The sequence below is a fragment of the Eschrichtius robustus genome, chromosome 10 (genome assembly GCF_028021215.1).
Source record: "Eschrichtius robustus isolate mEscRob2 chromosome 10, mEscRob2.pri, whole genome shotgun sequence".
NCBI classification, from domain to species: domain Eukaryota; kingdom Metazoa; phylum Chordata; class Mammalia; order Artiodactyla; family Eschrichtiidae; genus Eschrichtius; species Eschrichtius robustus.
The window spans coordinates 110,667,150-110,685,978 of NC_090833.1; the positions used below are offsets into that span (position 1 = coordinate 110,667,150).

General features: G+C 47.4%; 1 protein-coding gene across 1 annotated transcript in view; it reads left to right on the top strand.

Moving 5' to 3' along the window:
• The window catches only part of PRSS55 (serine protease 55), a 64,330-nt gene that overhangs the window by 42,233 nt on the left and 3,268 nt on the right, over positions 1-18,829 (top strand). Inside the window, 4 exon segments of the mRNA XM_068553106.1 lie at positions 4,579-4,768; positions 6,457-6,707; positions 8,116-8,258; positions 16,608-16,757. Coding sequence (XP_068409207.1) covers positions 4,579-4,768; positions 6,457-6,707; positions 8,116-8,258; positions 16,608-16,757 — 734 coding nt within the window.

An 18,829-nucleotide genomic window follows, 5' to 3' on the forward strand; every position in this document is an offset into this window, starting at 1 on the left:
AAGTCACCCCGATAAAGCCACCCTGGGGAATTCTGGAGCATCAGGCAGGCAGTGTCCCTGTGCAACCTATGTCACCATGTACCTGCTTTCCTCTTTGGATTTCTATAGATTCCTTACATTCCTAAAGTTTCTCTCCATACTCAGGCCATGTTTGCCCAGTTCCAGGGGGAGCCATTCCCATTGGAGTCTACAGGAATGGCAGCCTCTGGGGCTGTGCACGGGGGCTCTGGCCCCGCCGGTCAGTCCCTCCACCAGCTCAGACATGGTGTGATCCACTGTTATTGTGAAGAAGCTCAGCCAAAAAATGTGGGGCAGCGAATGAGTGCTTTGCAATAGACAGGGCTCACGTCATGTCAATAGGAAGGACACAGACCCAGAAGGAATGCATCTTCCTAGAGATGAGACAGAGATGATTCTGTCCAGATACTTTCATAGAAAATGGGCAGCAGTTTAGGGTGGATGTGCCCGTCAACCATCCTCTATTCTCCCGATCAGACATGGGGCCCAGGCTCCTCCTCCCCTCCACACCCCACCCCCAGAACCCGAGCAAAGAAAGCCGCCAGCATTCAGGGTGTGGGTAACACGTCCAAGGGAGGGAGAGCGCTGAGTCCAAAGGAAGAGCGGAGGGAAAACTCAGAGCTTCCCGGGGCAAAACCGGGACCAGGTGATGCAGTGTGCTTGGGGACATTTCCCTATGCCAGTAGAGAAAGGCTTAGCCCTTGATCAAGGCCAAGGCCCACGAGGTATTATTCAGAACAGGTGGGGAAAGCTGCACACCAGGCCTCGGCCCACCACTCAGGGTTGAACACCTGGATGCTGCTTTCTCCCGATCTTGGAGAAAGTGTAAGTCACACGTCCTGGAATTTCTCCTCCCAGAAGGTAGCTGGAGCCACAGCCTTGGTGTAGTAAAGAGGGCCCACCACCCAAATCATATGATCTTGTCTTGAGCTTCACAGCAACTTTACTGTGAGCATTATTTTTCCTTTTCTGCAGAGGAGAAAACCGAGGACGTGAGGCTGGGCAGAGTAGACAAAGCAAGTCTAGAAAATGACCAGCGGTCACTTTGGGAGCTGAATTAGCACATGATTCACTTCTAACCACTGGGCCTGGCCAGTGGCCAGGAAGGCGTTACTAAGGATGCTTGGGTAGAGTCCACCCAAGTCTGTGCACTAAAAGTGTCCAAAAAAAACCCCCCTAAATAGTAAGGTCCAGATCCCACGGCTAAGCCGCTGACATAAGGGGAAGACTTGGGCTGGGCACTTGCATCTCTGAGTCTGATCTTTCCATCTTTAGAAATGGACAGGGGCCTATCTGGAGATTTGGGGGCCACGTGGAATAAACCCAGAAAGGGTGGGAGCAGGGATTGTTGCCTGCTGGGCTGAATATGCGGGGAGGCCAGGGCCTCTGAACCCAGCCTTCGGGTCCGCGCCTGCGGCCCAGATCAGAGGCCTGAGCAGAGAACCTGGCACCTGGCCTGACGGCCATTCAGGCTGCACAGGCCTCCGGGCCTCCTGGACCACCTCCCTGTTCCCAAGGATCGCACCCGGCAGCCCCTCGCGCAGGCCTTCTGTGCACGTTCACAGGGGACCCCTGACAGAACAGGCCCTGTGGAAGAGCAGGCATCTGAGCCTTAAGAAACACAGGGTGTGAGGGGGCCACAGCAAGTTGCCCACTGAGGACTCGTGAAGCGCAGGCCGTGCCCAGGTCAGGAAGGGAACCTCAGCCAAGTAGGCGTCAGGGATGGGGCCCATCTCGGAGCAGAACGGCCAGAAGAGAAGCCTGCATGACTCTGCGTTCTCAGACCCCCAGCCCATTGTGACATCACCGGCAGGGCTGGCTGTAAGGGGGAGGCCCCGTCAGAGTCATTCCCCTCTGCCCCGGCTTCCGTCACCTCCCAGGCCAACAGTCATGCCCAGGGCCATGCTCCTGTGGTCCCTTTTGCTGCTCATGACCCAGGCCAGGGACGCACATCTGGGTAAGTGGACGCCTGCCCGGGCCCGAGCGGCTCTCCAGGCGGGGCTGGGCGCGACCCTGGCCCTGCTCTCTCCCTTCCATCCCGCCAGGGCTGAGCCTGAGGGGCCGAGGGACAGAGGCCTGGACGATCCCATGAATCAGCTAATGGGCCACTAAGAGGCCGGCTCACAGGAGCTGTGGCTTCCTGTTCCCCACACACCCCTCCTGGAAACCACTTCCCTTGCCCCTTCTCCTGCCCCAGCCCCAAGTTCAACCTGTCTGACCTTAAGTTTTGGTTTTGAAACCCGAGACTTTATCCTTGAATGAATAGTGGAGCGCAGCGAAGCACGGGCCCAGAATGAGCTGAGCATCGGTCCGGAAACTCAGATGCTGAGCAGATTCCCAGGACATCCATGTGCATGAGAGGTGGGGTGGGGGTGGGCCGGGGGTACCTGTGCTCCACGGCAGCTCCTCGCAGCTCCTGATAGGTTGTTTCTCTCTCGTGGGGGGTGGCAGGTGGCTGAAGTGGAAAGGAAGCTGTTACGGGTCAGGTACTTTCCCCCGTTAGATGCCCACACTACCCCAATGGGCTCTCCACTCTTGGCCCCACACGTGGGTAAGGAGCTCCGAGCCTCAGGGAGGTTGAGGATTGGTCCAGAGCCTCACAGCAGGGAAATGGGGGAGCGGGGACTGGCCCCAGTGTGACTCCAGGGCCCGCATTTCCCTCCCTGCCCTCGGCCTCACGGAAAGAACACAGCCCATGTCCCCGGCTTCCCTCATTACGGCCCGGGCTTGGCCGCACAGAGTGAATGGGGGCTGGTGCGTGGTGTGGGCAGAGAATCGGCAAAGCTGGCCTCTCTGCGAGCAGGTCCAAGTGCCCCCGATGGCTCGCATCTCTGCTTACCATTTTGGCACTGCCTCCGTCACTGCTTAGGGCTTTGTGTTCCAGCGTTAGCCTATATGTCTGCATGGTTCCACGCTGGTGATGTGGGTTGTTCTCAAGACCAAGGAAAGGGGGCCGTTGGTGCAAGGTGACATGAGAAATTCTGACAGCTAACGTGGCTTGAGGGTTTACTCTGTGTTGGGCACTTCAACACCCGTTATCTGTTCTGTACGTCTGTGCATCTGTTCTGTAGGGTAAGTATTATCTTCTGCCTATTTGGGGAATAAAGAAAGGGATGATAAACAAGAATAAGTCGTTTACCCTAAATCATTCAGCAGATAAGTAACAGAGCCAGGATTCAGACTCAGGCTTTGCGACTCCAGAGCATATAATGGTGCCCAGACACATGGTAAGACTATATGTGTTTGGTAAATAAAGGAGGAAGTGCAGACCCAAAAGTCCTGGAAAGAGCCTCTATATGTTACTGACAGCTGAAGGCTATGGACACGTATTGATACATTTTCACTCCATTTTTTTTTTTTAACTAAAAATAACCACCACTGGGTCCCTCCAACCCATACTACAAAGTCCTCAAAACCTCTGTTGAGTGGGTATTTGGAAAAGTAGCCTCTAGAAAGAGAGAGGAGAGGGTCTTGGGCTCGTTAGAATCAAGCTCATTCTTTGTTCCAGAACAAGATCACATTCAAGTCAGAAAATACTAAGCGTGTCTCCTCCTCCTCGGGGTGAGGGGTTGGATCTGGACTCGGTCTAGAAGGCAGGTTTCTCTTCCAAACAGGCAGCTGCAGCCTTTGTTCTGAGCCTTCCAGGAAACAGAGCTGTTCTGCCTGGAACAGAATGTTCTAACCTAGAATATCTCAGGGCTTCCTGTAGGTTCAGGCCCTCTCTGGGCCACCCTTCTGGTTTCCTGTGTGTATTAGTTTCCTCTTGCTGCTGTAACAAACTACCACAAACGCAGTGGCTTAAACAACACAAACTTCTTATCTTACAGTTCTGTAGGACAGAACTCCCACGTGGGTCTCCCTGGGCTCAGATCAGGGTGTCAGCAGGACTGCGTTCCTATCGGAAGCTCTAGGGAAGAGCCTGTTAACTTGCCTTTTCCAGCTTCTAGAGATCATCCGTATACCTTGGCTTGTGGCCCCTTCCTCCATCGTCAAAGCCAGCAATATTGCATCTCTCAGTGCCTTTCTTCTGCAGTCACATCTCTCTTCTTCTGCTTCCCTCTACCACTTTGAAGGACCCATGTGATTACATTGGGTCCACTCAGATTATCCAGGACAATCTCCCCATTTTAAGGTCAGCTGATTAGCAACCTTAATTCCATCTGCAAAGTCCCCTTTGCCTTGTAAGGTAACATATTCACGAATTCCAGGGCATGGTCCATTAGGACGTGGACATTTTTTGGCAACAGAGGCATTATTCTGCCAGTCACACCAGGTTGGCCCTGGCCAATTATTTTCCTCTGATTTCTCTCAGATGAGAGCAGAAACAAGCTCGGCAAAGTGACTTGCCTGTCTGGAAAGGAGACAGAGCCAACACTTCCGAACACGTTCCAACAGATGCGAAGCATCTGTTGGCTTACTCGTGTTTCTAAGGGTGCTTTACTGGGCCAGCCTCAGTTTCCCCATCTCTAGAATGGGTATAATGATAGCTACCTATGGGTCTTCTATGGATATTGACTAAGTGTTTCATCGTTTCCCTTCCTTTCTCTTCCATTCTACCAGAATGCGGTGAAAGACCCGTTTTTGAGAGAGGAGCTCAGTTTTCCAGAATCATAGGAGGGATGGAGGCTGAGGTGGGTGAGTTTCCATGGCAGGTGAGTATTCAAGCAAGAAATGAACATTTCTGCGGTGGCGCCATCATCAACGAGTGGTGGATTGTCTCGGCGGCTCACTGCTTTCACTCTGAGATCTCGTAAGTACCGAGTCCATCCCCTTGCTTCTGACAGTGTGCCCCCCTCCCTGGGGAAGCCCCACACGCCCTAGGGAGGAGGAGGCTGTGAACCCAAGGCCGGGTCCACTGTGCCCTCTTTGTTGTCACCCAGAACCAGTAACTGCGGCTTCCCTGAGGTCACAAACTGTCCTCTCCAGGGACATCTGTGGCTTGGTGGAGCCAAAGGGCTTGGTCTGTCTACCTCTCCTAGGACATTCAAGTCCTTTTAGGAGGAAATCCTCCTAATTCTGGAGGTCTGGGTTCCTGGGCCATCCGACAACCTCCCTCCCTCCTCCTTATAGAGCTTTCTCTGCACTCCAGGAGCCTGGTGGAAAATAGAGCATTTACTGATTCCTAATCGTGTGCCAGCGACCCGCTAAGAAACTACGTGCATTAACTTATTTAATCATACAAACAACCCTGAGGCAGGTAGAATGAATAACCCCCTTTTAACTCATTCGATCTTACAGAAACCCTGAGGCAGGTAAAATGAGCATCCTTATTTTATGGAGGAGGAAACTGGTCCAATAAGGTTAGCTGACTCACCCAAGGTACACACCTAGTAGACAGAAACAGGATTTAAATCCGGTTCCAGCACTTGTGCTTTTCCACTCCACCACCTCGAGAAAGTTTGAAGATACACAGAAAGATGAACTTTAAAGGGTTAATCAAAAACCTGGGGAAAGTTTCACCCTGGGGTAACCAAGGAAACTTGTTGCATCTGCTCCCATGGGATACTTAAGGACTGGCTGTTGGAAAGTTCCTGGCCATTCTGCCTGGAGGGAAATTCCTGAATTATTACTGCAGATTCTTTCTGCTTCATCAATGGCAGGTCTGGATTAAATTCTGTTCCTGATTCTTGCATAGGTCTTCAGGTGCATATGTGCAAGAGTTTATTCCTAGGAGAGAAGATATAGAATCATAGGACTTGTGCATCTTCAAGTTTATTAGAAAATCCAAATGATTTTCCAAAGTGGTTGCACCCATTTAAATTTCCGCCAGCGGTGTATAAGCGTTAAAATCATCGCCAATACTTGCTACTTTTTCAGAATTTTTAATTTTTGCTTTTCTGGTGAAAAGCATGAAATACTACTATAATTGTAGTCTTAATTTGCATTTTTCTTACTACTGCTAAGTTGATATTTGCAAGTTTATTGGTATATTTTCTCTTTTGTAAAGTCTGTTTGAGCTTTGACAATTTTTTTTTAATTTGTAGACTCTATACATTCTGAATGTTAAACTTTGGTCAGTTGTGTATGTTGCAAACAAAAAAATTCTGTTCCTGAGTCTAAATTGCTGGTAGACAAATTGATGTGATAATCCCTTCCTGTCTGAGGGCTAGTTTGATCCGTGCCAAGTGGTCTTTTATGGGCTCTTTGGGGGCCCAAAGCTAAGTCCTGTCTTTGCTCCGTGAGGCGGGAGTATCTCATTCACATCTCTGGGATGATTCTGGAGCAGCCACGGAGCTATGGTCGGCCCCAGTGGCTGTTTCACCCTCCTTCTCTACCTTTTTCAAATGCTCACATCTTCTGAGCAACAGCCCCAGTAGGACAAATCCAAGAGGCCCCTAGAGCTCTGTGGGATTTAGGGTTTTCAGGCACAGCAGATTCCGTGCACCCTGTGACTTTCCTTCCCCTCCTATTTCTCCGTCTCTGGTTGCCCGCCACCAGGCCAACAGAACTGAGAGTCGTGCTGGGAACCAATAGTTTAAGCAGCCCATCCCTGGAAATAAAGGGGGTCACAAGCATAATTCTGCACAAGGACTTTCAGAAACTCAACATGGACAATGATATCTCCTTGCTGCTGTTGGACACGCCCATCTCATTCAGCGAACTGAAAGAACCCATCTGCGTGCCCACAGAGCCCGGCCTCGCCAGGTGGCACAAATGCTGGGTGGCAGGATGGGGGCAGACCCAAACTGGTAAGTGACGGCTCAGCATCTCTCGGGAGCACCTGGGGGAAGAGCCACATCACGGGCGTCTGAGGATGGGCCAGTAAACCTAAAGGAGAGGGGAGAGAGGGTGAAAGGGGAGAGGGCTGAGGAAGGAGGGAGGAGAGAGGGGCTTGCGTCGGAGCAAATCCCTGCACACCAGGAACGCACAGAGGCCTGATCTCAGCCTCTTCCAAGTGCGAAGGAAACATCCCCCAAGGCCCCGAGCTGAGATGCCGGGTGTGGTCCTATCCCGCCATCACATGGCAGTCTTGTTTGTTTCATTGACTATAAACCCTCCAGTTGGCCAGGGGCTCTCTGCTTTGCTCTCTCACATCTCCCTGATTCACTCATTGATGTTTCCCACCTGGTTCCTACAGGCATTCAAGACGCCTGCCCTGGCCTAGACTTTAGATGGTCCTGGAGTGTTGCCCAGCCATTCTTAGAAATGAATCTGTTGTTGTTACTTGTTGTTACATTGTTACTTGGCCAAAATAGGAGGAACTGGACTGGGGTAATAAAGGGATTATGAAAGCCCTGCTGGACTGTTCCCAAAGAAAACTCAACAAAATAGGTAGGGGAGGGACGGGAATAGCACAGCGCTAGCTCAGGCCTGAACAAGACTCCAGGTCCTCAGGGATGCTTTGCAACGACCTGGGGTCTAAGAGATGGTAGGTATTTCAGGAGTTTGGTAACTAGAGGGCAACTGGTGTAACACTGATTCAGGGCTCTGGGCAAGACTCAAAATTTAGAAGTGAGGAGAGGCAGGTGGGTGCCTGCACGATTAAAAATACTCAGTGTGGAGAAGTGTTTTGAAATCTCCATGTGGTCAGAGTTAATGAGATGGAGAGAAGTCCAAACAAATTCCTGGAAGCTGGCAGTCCAGGAAGGGCCTTGGCAAACCCCCTGTAAAGACTCTCAACCAACCTAGCTTTGTCTGGGGGACCTGAAAGCTTCTTTCACTGGGAGTGCAAACCCAGTTTCAGCGGCCCTGTGTTAGACGTGTCACACTCACATAACAGAAAGTAGCGAGAGGCAAATATGCTGAAGAGGCAGGATTATGCTGAGAATCGATCGAAAGCCAGTTCTAAGAAGTCAGGTCTGTAGCGCTGTTGGAGCCAAGATGGAAGTCTTCTTGGAGGCAGGAATATGATTTTGAATGGGAGGGATAATTCAAGTAGGCGGGGACTTGTTTGGAAGAGCCTGGGGTGGTGGAGTGAGTAAATTGCAAGGGATTACTGGAAGGACATGGAGAGTGAGGGTCTGTGAAAATGTGAAAAAAAGGTGGATGTGTGGCTGGCGGGACACTGGGCAGATTGGTCTAGGGCACGTCAGCTGCATTATCGGCACTGGGGCTCCTGTCCAGTGACTTTCCTAAAGGGCCTTCTCTATGGGTCAGGTCTCAAACAGCCTATGGAAACAGAGCTGCTGAAAGTGCCCATGACCATCATGGATTGGGAGAAGTGTTTAAAGGAATTTCCAAGACTTACCAAAAATATGCTGTGTGCCGGATACGAGAATGAGACCTACGATGCTTGCCAGGTAACTTGGATGTAGCCCCGCCATCCCCTCGGGCTGCCGATGTAAAGGCATCCTCTCTCCATGGGGAATAGACAATAGAGTTTGGAAAATGTGTGGGAATCAGGCTTAGATATGGGAATGGGACATGGATTCAGGAATACTTACTGTCAGGTCCTTGGAATATCAGTGCTTCCCTGGAAGTCAGTATGCAGCAACCCTGCATAGATATTTCTGGTCTTCTCCAGGTAGGGCCCCAAGACTTTCCATTTCTGAGACTTCTTTAAAAAACAAAAAGCCAAGGAAGATTTGAGATCCGTACAAGGAATTATTTTACTTCATTAATTTTAGCTACGTTTGTTGAGTGCACTAAACCCTGGGATTCAACCATTGATGAGACATGGTTTCTTGCCTAAAGGAGCCCACAGTCTCCTGGGCAGGCAGTTGGGTAAGCAATCGTAGTGTATTGGATAATGCATGTGAGTTTCACTGAAGAAAAGTCTGGTAGCTTAGCTTCTCTTTAATAAAATTAACACAAAAATTTAAAAAGAAAAACATTTTTTGATTGATAGTAGAAGAAACAGGGGAAAAACCCCTCATAAATAAGCTTCCTCTGGCTCTAAGGATGGGAAGGATACATCTTGGGAAGGATCATTCTGGGGAGCCCACTTAGTCCTACTCATTGGCTGGGCAGTGGATCTGGTCACTGGTGTAAAACTGTAAGTGCAGATGTTAAAGGAGTCCCCCACGAGGTGGTGAATATCATGAGGACCACAGAGAGAGACAGAATCAATGTCACACGAGCCCTGTGTTTTCCCCACATTCTGGATAATTTAAAACATTACAAAACAAAACAGAGGATTGGGACTTCTGGTTCTGGGCAAGATGGAGTAGACACATTTCTCTTGATCCCTTCCACTAAATACAGCTAAAAGCACTGGACATTATATTGTGAAACAAAAATAAAGGCTCCGAAATGTGAAGAGAAGATGAAATTGGAAACAAATATCCTAATACTTAAGGAATGACACAGCAGTGAATTCCTTGGGTTTTCTTTTTGCCTCTTATATCCCAGCCTGGATGGTAGTACATTACAGCTCAGCATCTCCTGGGAGCAGCTGGGGGAAAAAACACCATGGGCACGGACAAACTAACAAAACAAAACAAAACAAAACAAGATAGCCTTCCTCTCTTTGGACCAGGAAAAGGGCAACCTAGCAAGGTGGAAACTTTTAAACAATAATCATTCTATTCCAGCAAAACACCAGGAAAAGCCCCACAGCGCTCCTACCCCAGCAACCCAGCAACGAGTGGACAATCTCACCTTCACCCCCTCCCCCTGTCCACTATGGTGGTGTCAGAGGAGGCTGAGTGGAAAGCCAGGACTTTAAGTACAATCTAGTCATAATGAGCCATCCCCTGTCCCCCTCAATGTCAGTGGAGGCCACCTGAGGAGCTTGGGCTCCCACCCAGTGGTAGCCGCACTCCTGCTCCTCCCCTTGGTGTCATCGCTGGCCTGAGTGGCGGGTCAAGACTTCCACCCCAATTCAATGGAAAGGAGTTGGCATCCCCCTTCCCTGACTCCAGTTTCATAAGAGGCCTGTTAAAACAGAAGATTCATATGAGAACCCGAGTCTCATAACCTATTACTCAAGACAGGATCTCTAATAGAATAGAGGGTTTCACTAATATACATGGATTCCATTTATTAATACACAGAGGATAAGGAAAAATAAAGCTAAAAATCTGAGTAAAGAATCTTTTTTAAAAAATTGAGAACCATTAATTCCTGGAATAAATTTCAATTAAAACAAAATGGATCATGCACTTAAATGTAAAACTATAAAATTGTTTAGAAAAAAAAAATAGAAAGTCCTTGGGACATAGAGTAACACCAAAAACACAACTCATAAAAGGAAAAATTGATCAAATGGACCTCATCAAAATTAAAAACTTTTCCTTTATGAAAGACCATATTAAGAGGATGAAAAGACAAGCTACTGATTGGGAGATAATATCCAACAAAGACACTACACCTAGACTATATAAAGAACTCTTGCAGTCAACTGTAGAAAAACGTACTATCCAATTCAAAAATGGGCAAATGACAGGAACAGACATTTCGCTGAAGAGGATATACAGATGGCAAATAAGAAAATGAAACGATGTTCAACATCATTAGCCATCGAGCAAATGCAAATTAAAACCACAATCAGGTATCACTACACATCGCAGAATGGCTAAAATTAAAAACTAAAAAATAGTAACAACACCAAATGCTGATAAGAATGCAGAGAAACTGGATCACTCATACATTGCTTGGGGGAGTTTAAAATAGTCTAATCACTCTGGAAAACAATCTTGTAGTTTCTTTAAAAACTGAACGTGCTCTTGCCATATAACCCAGCAAATGCCATTCTTGGGCGTTTATTCCAGAGAAATGAAGGCTTGTGTTCACACAGAAACCTGTACAGGAGTGTTTATAGCAGATTTACTCATAATAGACCAAAATTGGAAACAAATGTCCTGTAAGACGTGGATAATTAAATACACTAATAATTAAATACACGGCATCTATTCCATGCAATACCACTCAGCTGTTACAAGAAGCAAACTATTGGTACATGCAACCACATGAATGTGTCCAGAGACTCATGCTATGTGCAACAAGCTGACCCCCAAAGGTCCCACACTGTGTGATTCCATTTACATAGCATTCTTTATTAAAAAATTTTTATTGGAGTATAGTTGATTTATAATGTTAGTTTCTGCTGTACAGCAAAGTGAATCAGTTATATATATATATATCTCCACTCTTTTTTAGATTCTTTTCCCATATGGGTCATTACAGAGTATTGAGTAGAGTTCCCTGTGCTATACAGTAGGTCCTTATTAGTTATCTATTTTATATGCAGCAACGTGTATGTGTCAATCCCAATCTCCCAATGTATCCCTCCCCACCACCCCGCTTCCCCCCGGGTAACCATAAGTTTGTTTTCTACATCTGTGACTCTGTTTCTGTTTTGTGCCATTTGTACCATTTTTTTAGATTCCACATATAATCAATATATGATATTTGTGTTTCTCTGTCTGACTTACTTCACTCAGTATGACAATTTCTGGGTCCATCCATGTTGCTGCAAATGGCATTATTTTGTTATTTTTTTATGGCTGAGTAATATTCCATTGTATATATGTACCACATCTTTATCCACTCCTCTGTCAATGGACATTTACATAACATCCTTGAAATGACAAAATTATAGAAAGGGAGAACAGCTTAGTGGTTGCCAGGGCTTAAGGAGGGTTTAGCAGTAGAAGGAAGTGGATATAGCATTAAAAGGGCAACATGAGGGATCCTCGTGATGATGGACATGTTCTGTGTATTGACTGCATCAATATTAATACCCCAATTGTACTATTGTACTATATGTAGTTCTGCAAGATGGTATCATTGGGGGAAACATGTAAAGGGTACATGGGATCTCTCTGTATTATTTCTTTCAACTGCACATGAATCTACAGTTATATCAAACTCAAAAAGCAAAGAGAAGACAAAGCTTCCCAATAGCAATGGTTAAATGAAGATCTCAGATCCTAGCCATGCCACAGACTTAGGGAGTAGCCAGTTCATACTGAAGCAGGAGACAAAGGGCTCCAATATCAATTGAAAAGGGGAAAACAACATTTAATAGTATGATTGGAAAGAGAGAGCATTCCAGGGAGAACTGGGGGGAAATCACAGAGGCTTGAAAAAGTATCTTGTGTTCAGGGAACTTTCAATATTTCAGAAGCCAGTGATAACCAGGGTTGAGTGTGGAGAGGTGAGCAGAGCAGGTCACTAGGGCAGGGTTGCCATGCGTGGGAGACCAGGTGTTGTCCCAGGCTGTCGCCCCCGCTGCTCACCTTCATCAGTATTCACACCTATCCTTTCAATCTTTTCGATTCATCACCATCCCGTATTCAAATGGCCAAAGCCAACTGCGGCAACACTTGAAACAAGTGTCATCTTTGATGACATTTTCTGTCCCCTTTGCTTCAATGGCTGGATCTACCATCTGGAGTCTAGGATTTTTGCTCCAACCCCTCCCCTATCAAAATGTACTTTAATGAAAGCTTCTAAAATTAATCATCTATTACTTGAGTGCTATAAATAAACGTGCTGTTATCGTTTTAAGCCTTTGTTAAGAAAAAACTTGTGAAGTGAAAAGCTTTGCTCTCTGTTTAGAAAGCTTTCTATTGCCGAGAATAAGCTGCCAGTGATCCAGGCAAGGAAAGTTTTCTGAAATTATATAATATTATCATCACTTAAACCCAGGTAAGCCAGGCAGAAAGCCCCCTAGGGTTTAAAAATAATTGCCCTTAAAAATAAAATCACACTTTTAAACTTAGCAAACTTGAATAAAACACATAATCACATAATGAAGGGAAATTATAATTTTATGATGGAAACATTTAAATATGTTCAAAGTAATGGCAATAAGATTATGCTGTCCTTAAAATACAAATTAAAATCAAATCAATTGAATTTTGTGGTTTACTTTTTCCAGCGCTTTTCCTCTTCGTAATCCCCTAAGGTTACACTATGAAAAAACAAAGCCCAACTTAAAAAAAATAAGTGACACCGTGCAGCAAACTATAAAATCAAATATGTCCCAAGCTAGCAATGCAATACTTCTTGTGAAGGACCAGCAAGCATCTGAGAAACAGGCATTGCAATGCTGCACAGTTTTCTTATCTTTCTTCTCAACTCCAGCGGAAATTTTGTCTTATTCATGGCTGGATTCCCAGTGCCTAGCACGGTGCTTGGCATGAAGAACACTCAACAAATGTTTGCCAAAGGGATGAACCTTCCAAGGAAGCTGGAAACTGCCTGTGTCAGTTACAGTAGCCCTAGCGGAGGGGACATCCGAGAGAGACCTTGACGGAGGCTGCCTTGGAGGAGGGTTAAGAGCTGGCAGCCAGGGACTTCCCTGGTGGTCCAGTGGTTAGGACTTCGCCTTCCAGCGCAGGGGGTGTGGGTTCAATCCCTGGTAGGGGAGCTAGGACCCACATGCTTCGCGACCAAAGGACCAAGACATAAAGCAGAAGCAATATTGTAACAAATTCAATAAAGACTTTAAAAATGGTCCACATCAAAAAAAAAAAAAAAGAGACAGAGAGAGAGAGCTGGCAGCCAACTGGGCTGTTGGGCAATTTGGTTATGGGGATGCCAAGCTGACTTGGATATCAACCTGAGCAACTTTCTTTAAAGATCTTATTTTATGGGGGTGGGGAGGGAGCAGTTTTAGGTTCATAGCAAAATTGAGAGGAAGATACAGAGATTTTCCATATACCCCCGTCCTCACACGTGCGTAATCTCCCATGCCATCAGCGTCCCCATCAGAGCGGTACATGTGTTACAACTGATGAACCTACATTGACACATCACAGTGACCCAAAGTCCATAGTTTATGTTAGCGTTCATTCTTGGTGTTGTGCATTCTATGGTCAAGTGTATAATGACATGCGCCATCACGAATACTATCACACAGAGTGTCTTCACGGTCCTGGGCTACTTTGCAGGGTGTTATCTTGAACCCGTCCTCACCCGTGACACTTGCCTGAAAATCTTATTTCACTCCACAGCATCTTAGACCTCTAGAGCCAGAAGGAAATGTGTAAAACTATTTAACTGCAACTGTTTCACAGATGAGAAAACATGGTTATTTTAATCATCGATCATTCTCTTCACTATCTGAATGGATCCGAAGCCGTGTAATAACTTCATAGCTCTTTCACACATATTCAATAATTTCATTCTCTCCACTATCCTGTAAGATGGGCTGGGCAGGTCTCACTCTCCCTGTTTAACAGATGAGAAAACAGGGGATTTAGAATTTAAGTGGTTTTCCTGAGGTCCAGGAGGTAGTGGGGCCAGGCTGGAAACCAGGTCATCTGCTTCTCACCCAAAATGGACAGAAGTGATCACGCCGTGTAAATAACACAGCAGTGAACTTAGGAGGCTCTGTGGTCAGTATGTTTCTAACCAGACAAGTCTCTGGCTACCAGCCTTAGTCTTTGGAAGAAAGTTCCCCTTAGGTGGGCTGTCATCAGTCCCAAGTCCTTGCTAGCTGAGACCAGACCCTCCTTTGAGACATCCTTTCTTTCTTTCCAATTGGAAGAGAAAAAAAATTAAGACTCTATGTGTGAAAGGACATGAATTTACAGCTGTCCCTCTGGTGTCCCAGCAGTCCGAGAAGGGGATCTCTGTTTCCTAAGTATACAAATAATGTTTGTAATACATAAGGCTAAAATAATAATACTAATACATTTCTGGAGCATTTACTACATGGCATTTACCCTATGTCAAGTGATTTATAGATTTTAAAAATGTCATTGCCAGTAATCTTGGCAAGTAGCTGGTATTATCTCCATTTTAACGACACAGAAACTGAGGCTTAGAAGTTACTTGTCCAAGCAGAGTTCTCTCCCTGTTATGTAAGGAAATAACAATCAACATATTAATAGGCTTTTTATAACATTCATGCCATCGTAACATGAAGAAAATGATAAACACAGCACTATGGAAGGAGCTCTTTGAGTGGCAATCCTATTGATTTTGTTCTTGCCCCATGACCTTGAACTAGAACGCGCACAGAGAAAAGCACACAGCCACAAAAACCAGACAAGCGTTAAGGGCAATGTTTTGTACTGGAAAGGGTGGTTTTGGTTTTGGCACCACGCTTGCTGGGTGTCCTTGAGCTCCAACCTCTCTGTTCATTCCGCTCCGTATATCCCTCTGTTTGGCGATGTGTCCCACAGTCAATATAAACTCCCCTTAAACACGCTTTAATCGTTATCTTCCCCTGCACTTTACCCGTGTTAACCATACCCCGTGACCTTGGAACTAGGCCTCACCACCCGTGTGCAATGGCACCAGTCACCGGATCATGTCAATGTCAACGTGTCCCTCTGCCTCCTGACCGTCTTGAGCCCTGGTTCACGTCCTCAGCATTCCCATCTCCTCAACTGGTCCCTCCACCTCCTGCCTAATTCCGTTCCAATCAGTTCCCCCACTCACTCTCCCTGTCAAATTCTTATTCATCCTTCAAACAAAATGCTTTGAAGGCTATCCTGGCAGACCTTTCCCTCGACAGAGTCAATTCCTCCCTTCCCTGTACTGCTTCCATATCTTCTTCCCACTTCTCCTGTTTCATCAAATGCAGTTGATCCTGTTTGTTTGCATTGCTGTCTCCCTCCCTAGACCATCAGGTCTTGTATCCCAAGTGCCTAACCGTTAGTTTTTCCTCCTTGAGGATGTGTTCAGTGGAAGTGAGCAGATCTCTCCTGACTTTCCATTTTCTAATCATAAAATGAGAATCAAAACACCTACCTCACAGAGATGTGAGATGAAGGGGTGGATGAGAAAGAAAAGTCAGGGGACCAACGCTGGGCCTCGTGCATCATGTCCAGGAGGTGTTGACCCTCCTCCTTCCCGTTAGATCCCATTCCCGGTCCTGTTGATGACCGTGGAAAAGGAGGCCATCTCTCCGCTGAGAAAGAAAGATCGCTTGAACAATTAAAGCTCCCCAGAGGGAAAGAACATGTGCTTTGGCATCAGGAAGACCTGGTTCCAACTTTGGCCCCAACACCATGTAACCCTGAGCAAGCCCTTCATCCTCCTTAAGCTTCATTTTCCCTGTAGTAAAATGGACAAAAGGAAGCCATGTACATGTGTGGAACACGGTGGGGACTTGGTACATACTTTCTATATAAATAGATAATCATCTGAGTCATAGACCCATGTGGTTCGACCCTGGAGGGGTCACACAGTCAGAAAAGCTTAGCTCACTTGACCCCTGCAAACACCCACAGCCAGGAATTAAAAAGAGACATCCTTCTCCCTCACGCCTCCGGAAGAACATCAAAGGAGACCCAGGTCACATCCACAGCCCTAACAGCACTCCTCGCGTCCTCTTTTCCTTCCTTCCCTTTACAGCTCTGTCCAGAGCTTCTGATGTAAGACCCGCAGAACTGGTCCCCGCTCTTCCTCAGCCTGGGCGACAGGTCCTCCATGTTCCGGCTCCCTCTCTCCGTGCTGTGCATGGAGTTATTTTCTCGCCAGCCCTCCCCCTCCTCCTCCTCCCTCTCTAGTCCTGTCCCAGCCACTGCCCACACTCTACATACCACGATTCCTGGAGCCAGGCTGAGTGCTGCGCATGCCCCGCGTGCGGCCGGGATAGGGTGGGTGTTGATCTGCAATGATGTGGTTCCCCTTGGCGGCCTGGAGTCGGGAGGTCCATGAACCCTCTTCCACGAGTGAGCTGAGCTCTGCCTCAGATGGATAGTTTCAAATGGGACTCGCTGCTGATCTGTGTTCTCTGTCCACAGGGTGACAGCGGGGGGCCTCTTGTCTGCACCACAGAATCTGGCAAGAAGTGGTTCCAGGTGGGCATCATCAGCTGGGGAAAGAGTTGTGGACGGAAGAACATTCCAGGAATATACACCTTGTTAGAAAACTACCACTCCTGGATCAAGAAGGTGACTGAGTTAGAGGGACGGCCCTTTAGTGCTGAGAAAATGATAGCCTCTCCCGAACAAAAATCAAAGAGCTCTCAGGCTTCAGAATTCCCGGAGCCAGGCAGCCCCAGATTCTGGCTCCTGCTCTGCCTTCTGCCCTACATGTGTTTTAAGCTATTTTTCTACAAATAATAAAATAGATGCTATTCGTTAACCAAGGAGAGTGTGTGAGAATGAGCCACCGGCACAGGCACTGACTACAGATTAGAGGTAAGGGCGAGGAGCTGAGGCTGCTAGCAGAGAGTAGAATCAGAAGCCAGGCAGGCTGGAGCCATGGCTCAGGGGCTGGGCTTTGGGTCCCTGCAATAGTCAGGACTCTTTCCATTGCAGGTGAGTTACCAAGCTCAAACCATCTAAAGCCAAAAAGGGTTGTTTATAGAGGTACATAACAGAAAAACAAAACAAAACAAGAAACAGGAGTGGTATGTTGATTGCCTTCAGGCGTGGCTGAATCCAGGAGCTCAGTAGATGTTAACAGGGATCATTTCTCAAAATGAGCTTCCAAGCAGTGGCTATAATGGCCACTAGTACCTTTAGTTTGTATCCTACCAGCCTAGCAGCTCCAATAGAGAGAGCCCTGTTCTTGATAATTCCAGCAAAAGCCTGTGGTCTTGCTCTCTTGACACACAGGCCCACAGCCCATTGCTGCTCCAATCACTGTGGCCAACAGTGGCACATTTCTAGGCTAGGCCTGAGTCACACGCCCACGCCAGGAACCAGCAAAGGGCCAGCCGTCCAGAACCATGTGCCCTGATTGTGGGTGCAGGTGATGCACCCACACAAAAATCAGGACTCTGGGAACAGATAAAAGGGTCTGGCTACTGGAGATGCCATTTGATGGTGGACATTCTGAGTGACTGACCTCCTGGACAGCCGAATCCCAGGCTCTCAGGAGCTCCCGAAGAAACAAAGAAATAACGTCTAGAGACTGTTGCTTTAAGACCATTGGAAGAGCAGGGTTAGAGTGGGAAAAGGGAGAACTAGGAAGTGTTTTCTCTCACAGTCTCTTTCTGAAGAAGGATCACCACTGCTGTTGGTCATGGACGAGCCCAAGCTTTGCGTTTCCCCAGTTGCCATTGCATCTCGAGTGGGAGCCCAGGGAATCCAATAAGGGCCAAAACCAGAGGGATGAGGCACATGGCAGCCCCGAGTCGTTCAGTGCTTGAGTCGTCTTGAGAGCTCACAGTGTTGCCTGCCATGGGGGATGCAGCGCCCCTCCTCAAGGAGCTTCCTGGCAAATGGTGATACAGCTACGCCCAACCCTTCCACTTGAGTGCTAGAGGGTGTGGGGAATCCTGCAGAGTGCAGGGGGCCATCACCAGGAGCTGGCAGGACCCGGAAGCCTCCTCAGACGGGCTGAACCACGGAGGAGGACCGGCTGAAGGGAAAAGCGAGGTCTTTGCAAGCATGGAAAGAGGGCAAATGAAGGGCAAGCGGGAGATGAGCGACGTCAGCTTGGCTCAAGAATAACCTGCAGTGAGAACTGGTAACAAGCTGAGAGCAGGGAGAAAAGGGAGCAGACCCTTCTCCAAAAGAGGGGAGTCCCAAGACAGAGAATGAAAGTAAGATGATTAAAAAGGGGGGTGGGGCTGAGGAAAAATTAAGGTTGCTCAAGAGAGAGGTGAAAATAAGTTGTCTTAGAATAAACGTAAGCATGGGCACTTTGTTAGTGCTAACGTGGGGAGCTAACATAAAATACCATTTGAAGGATACCTGGGGGAGTGCAATGGTTACTTTTATGTGTTAACTTGGGGGGTGGTTTTGGATGAGATTAACATTTAAATTGGTGAACTTTGAGCAAGCAGATTGTCCTCCATAATGTGGGTGGGCCTCATGCAATTAGTTGAAGTCCTGAATAGAACAAAAAGACCAGCCTCCTCAAGCAAGAGGGCATGTCTCCAGCAGACTGCCTGTGGATTTCATCTGCACTTTTGCCTCTCCTGGGTCTCCACCTGCACCTCAGCTCTCCTGGGTGTTGAGCCTGCCAGCCCACAGTGCAGATTTGAACTTGCCAATCTCCCTAATCACGTGAT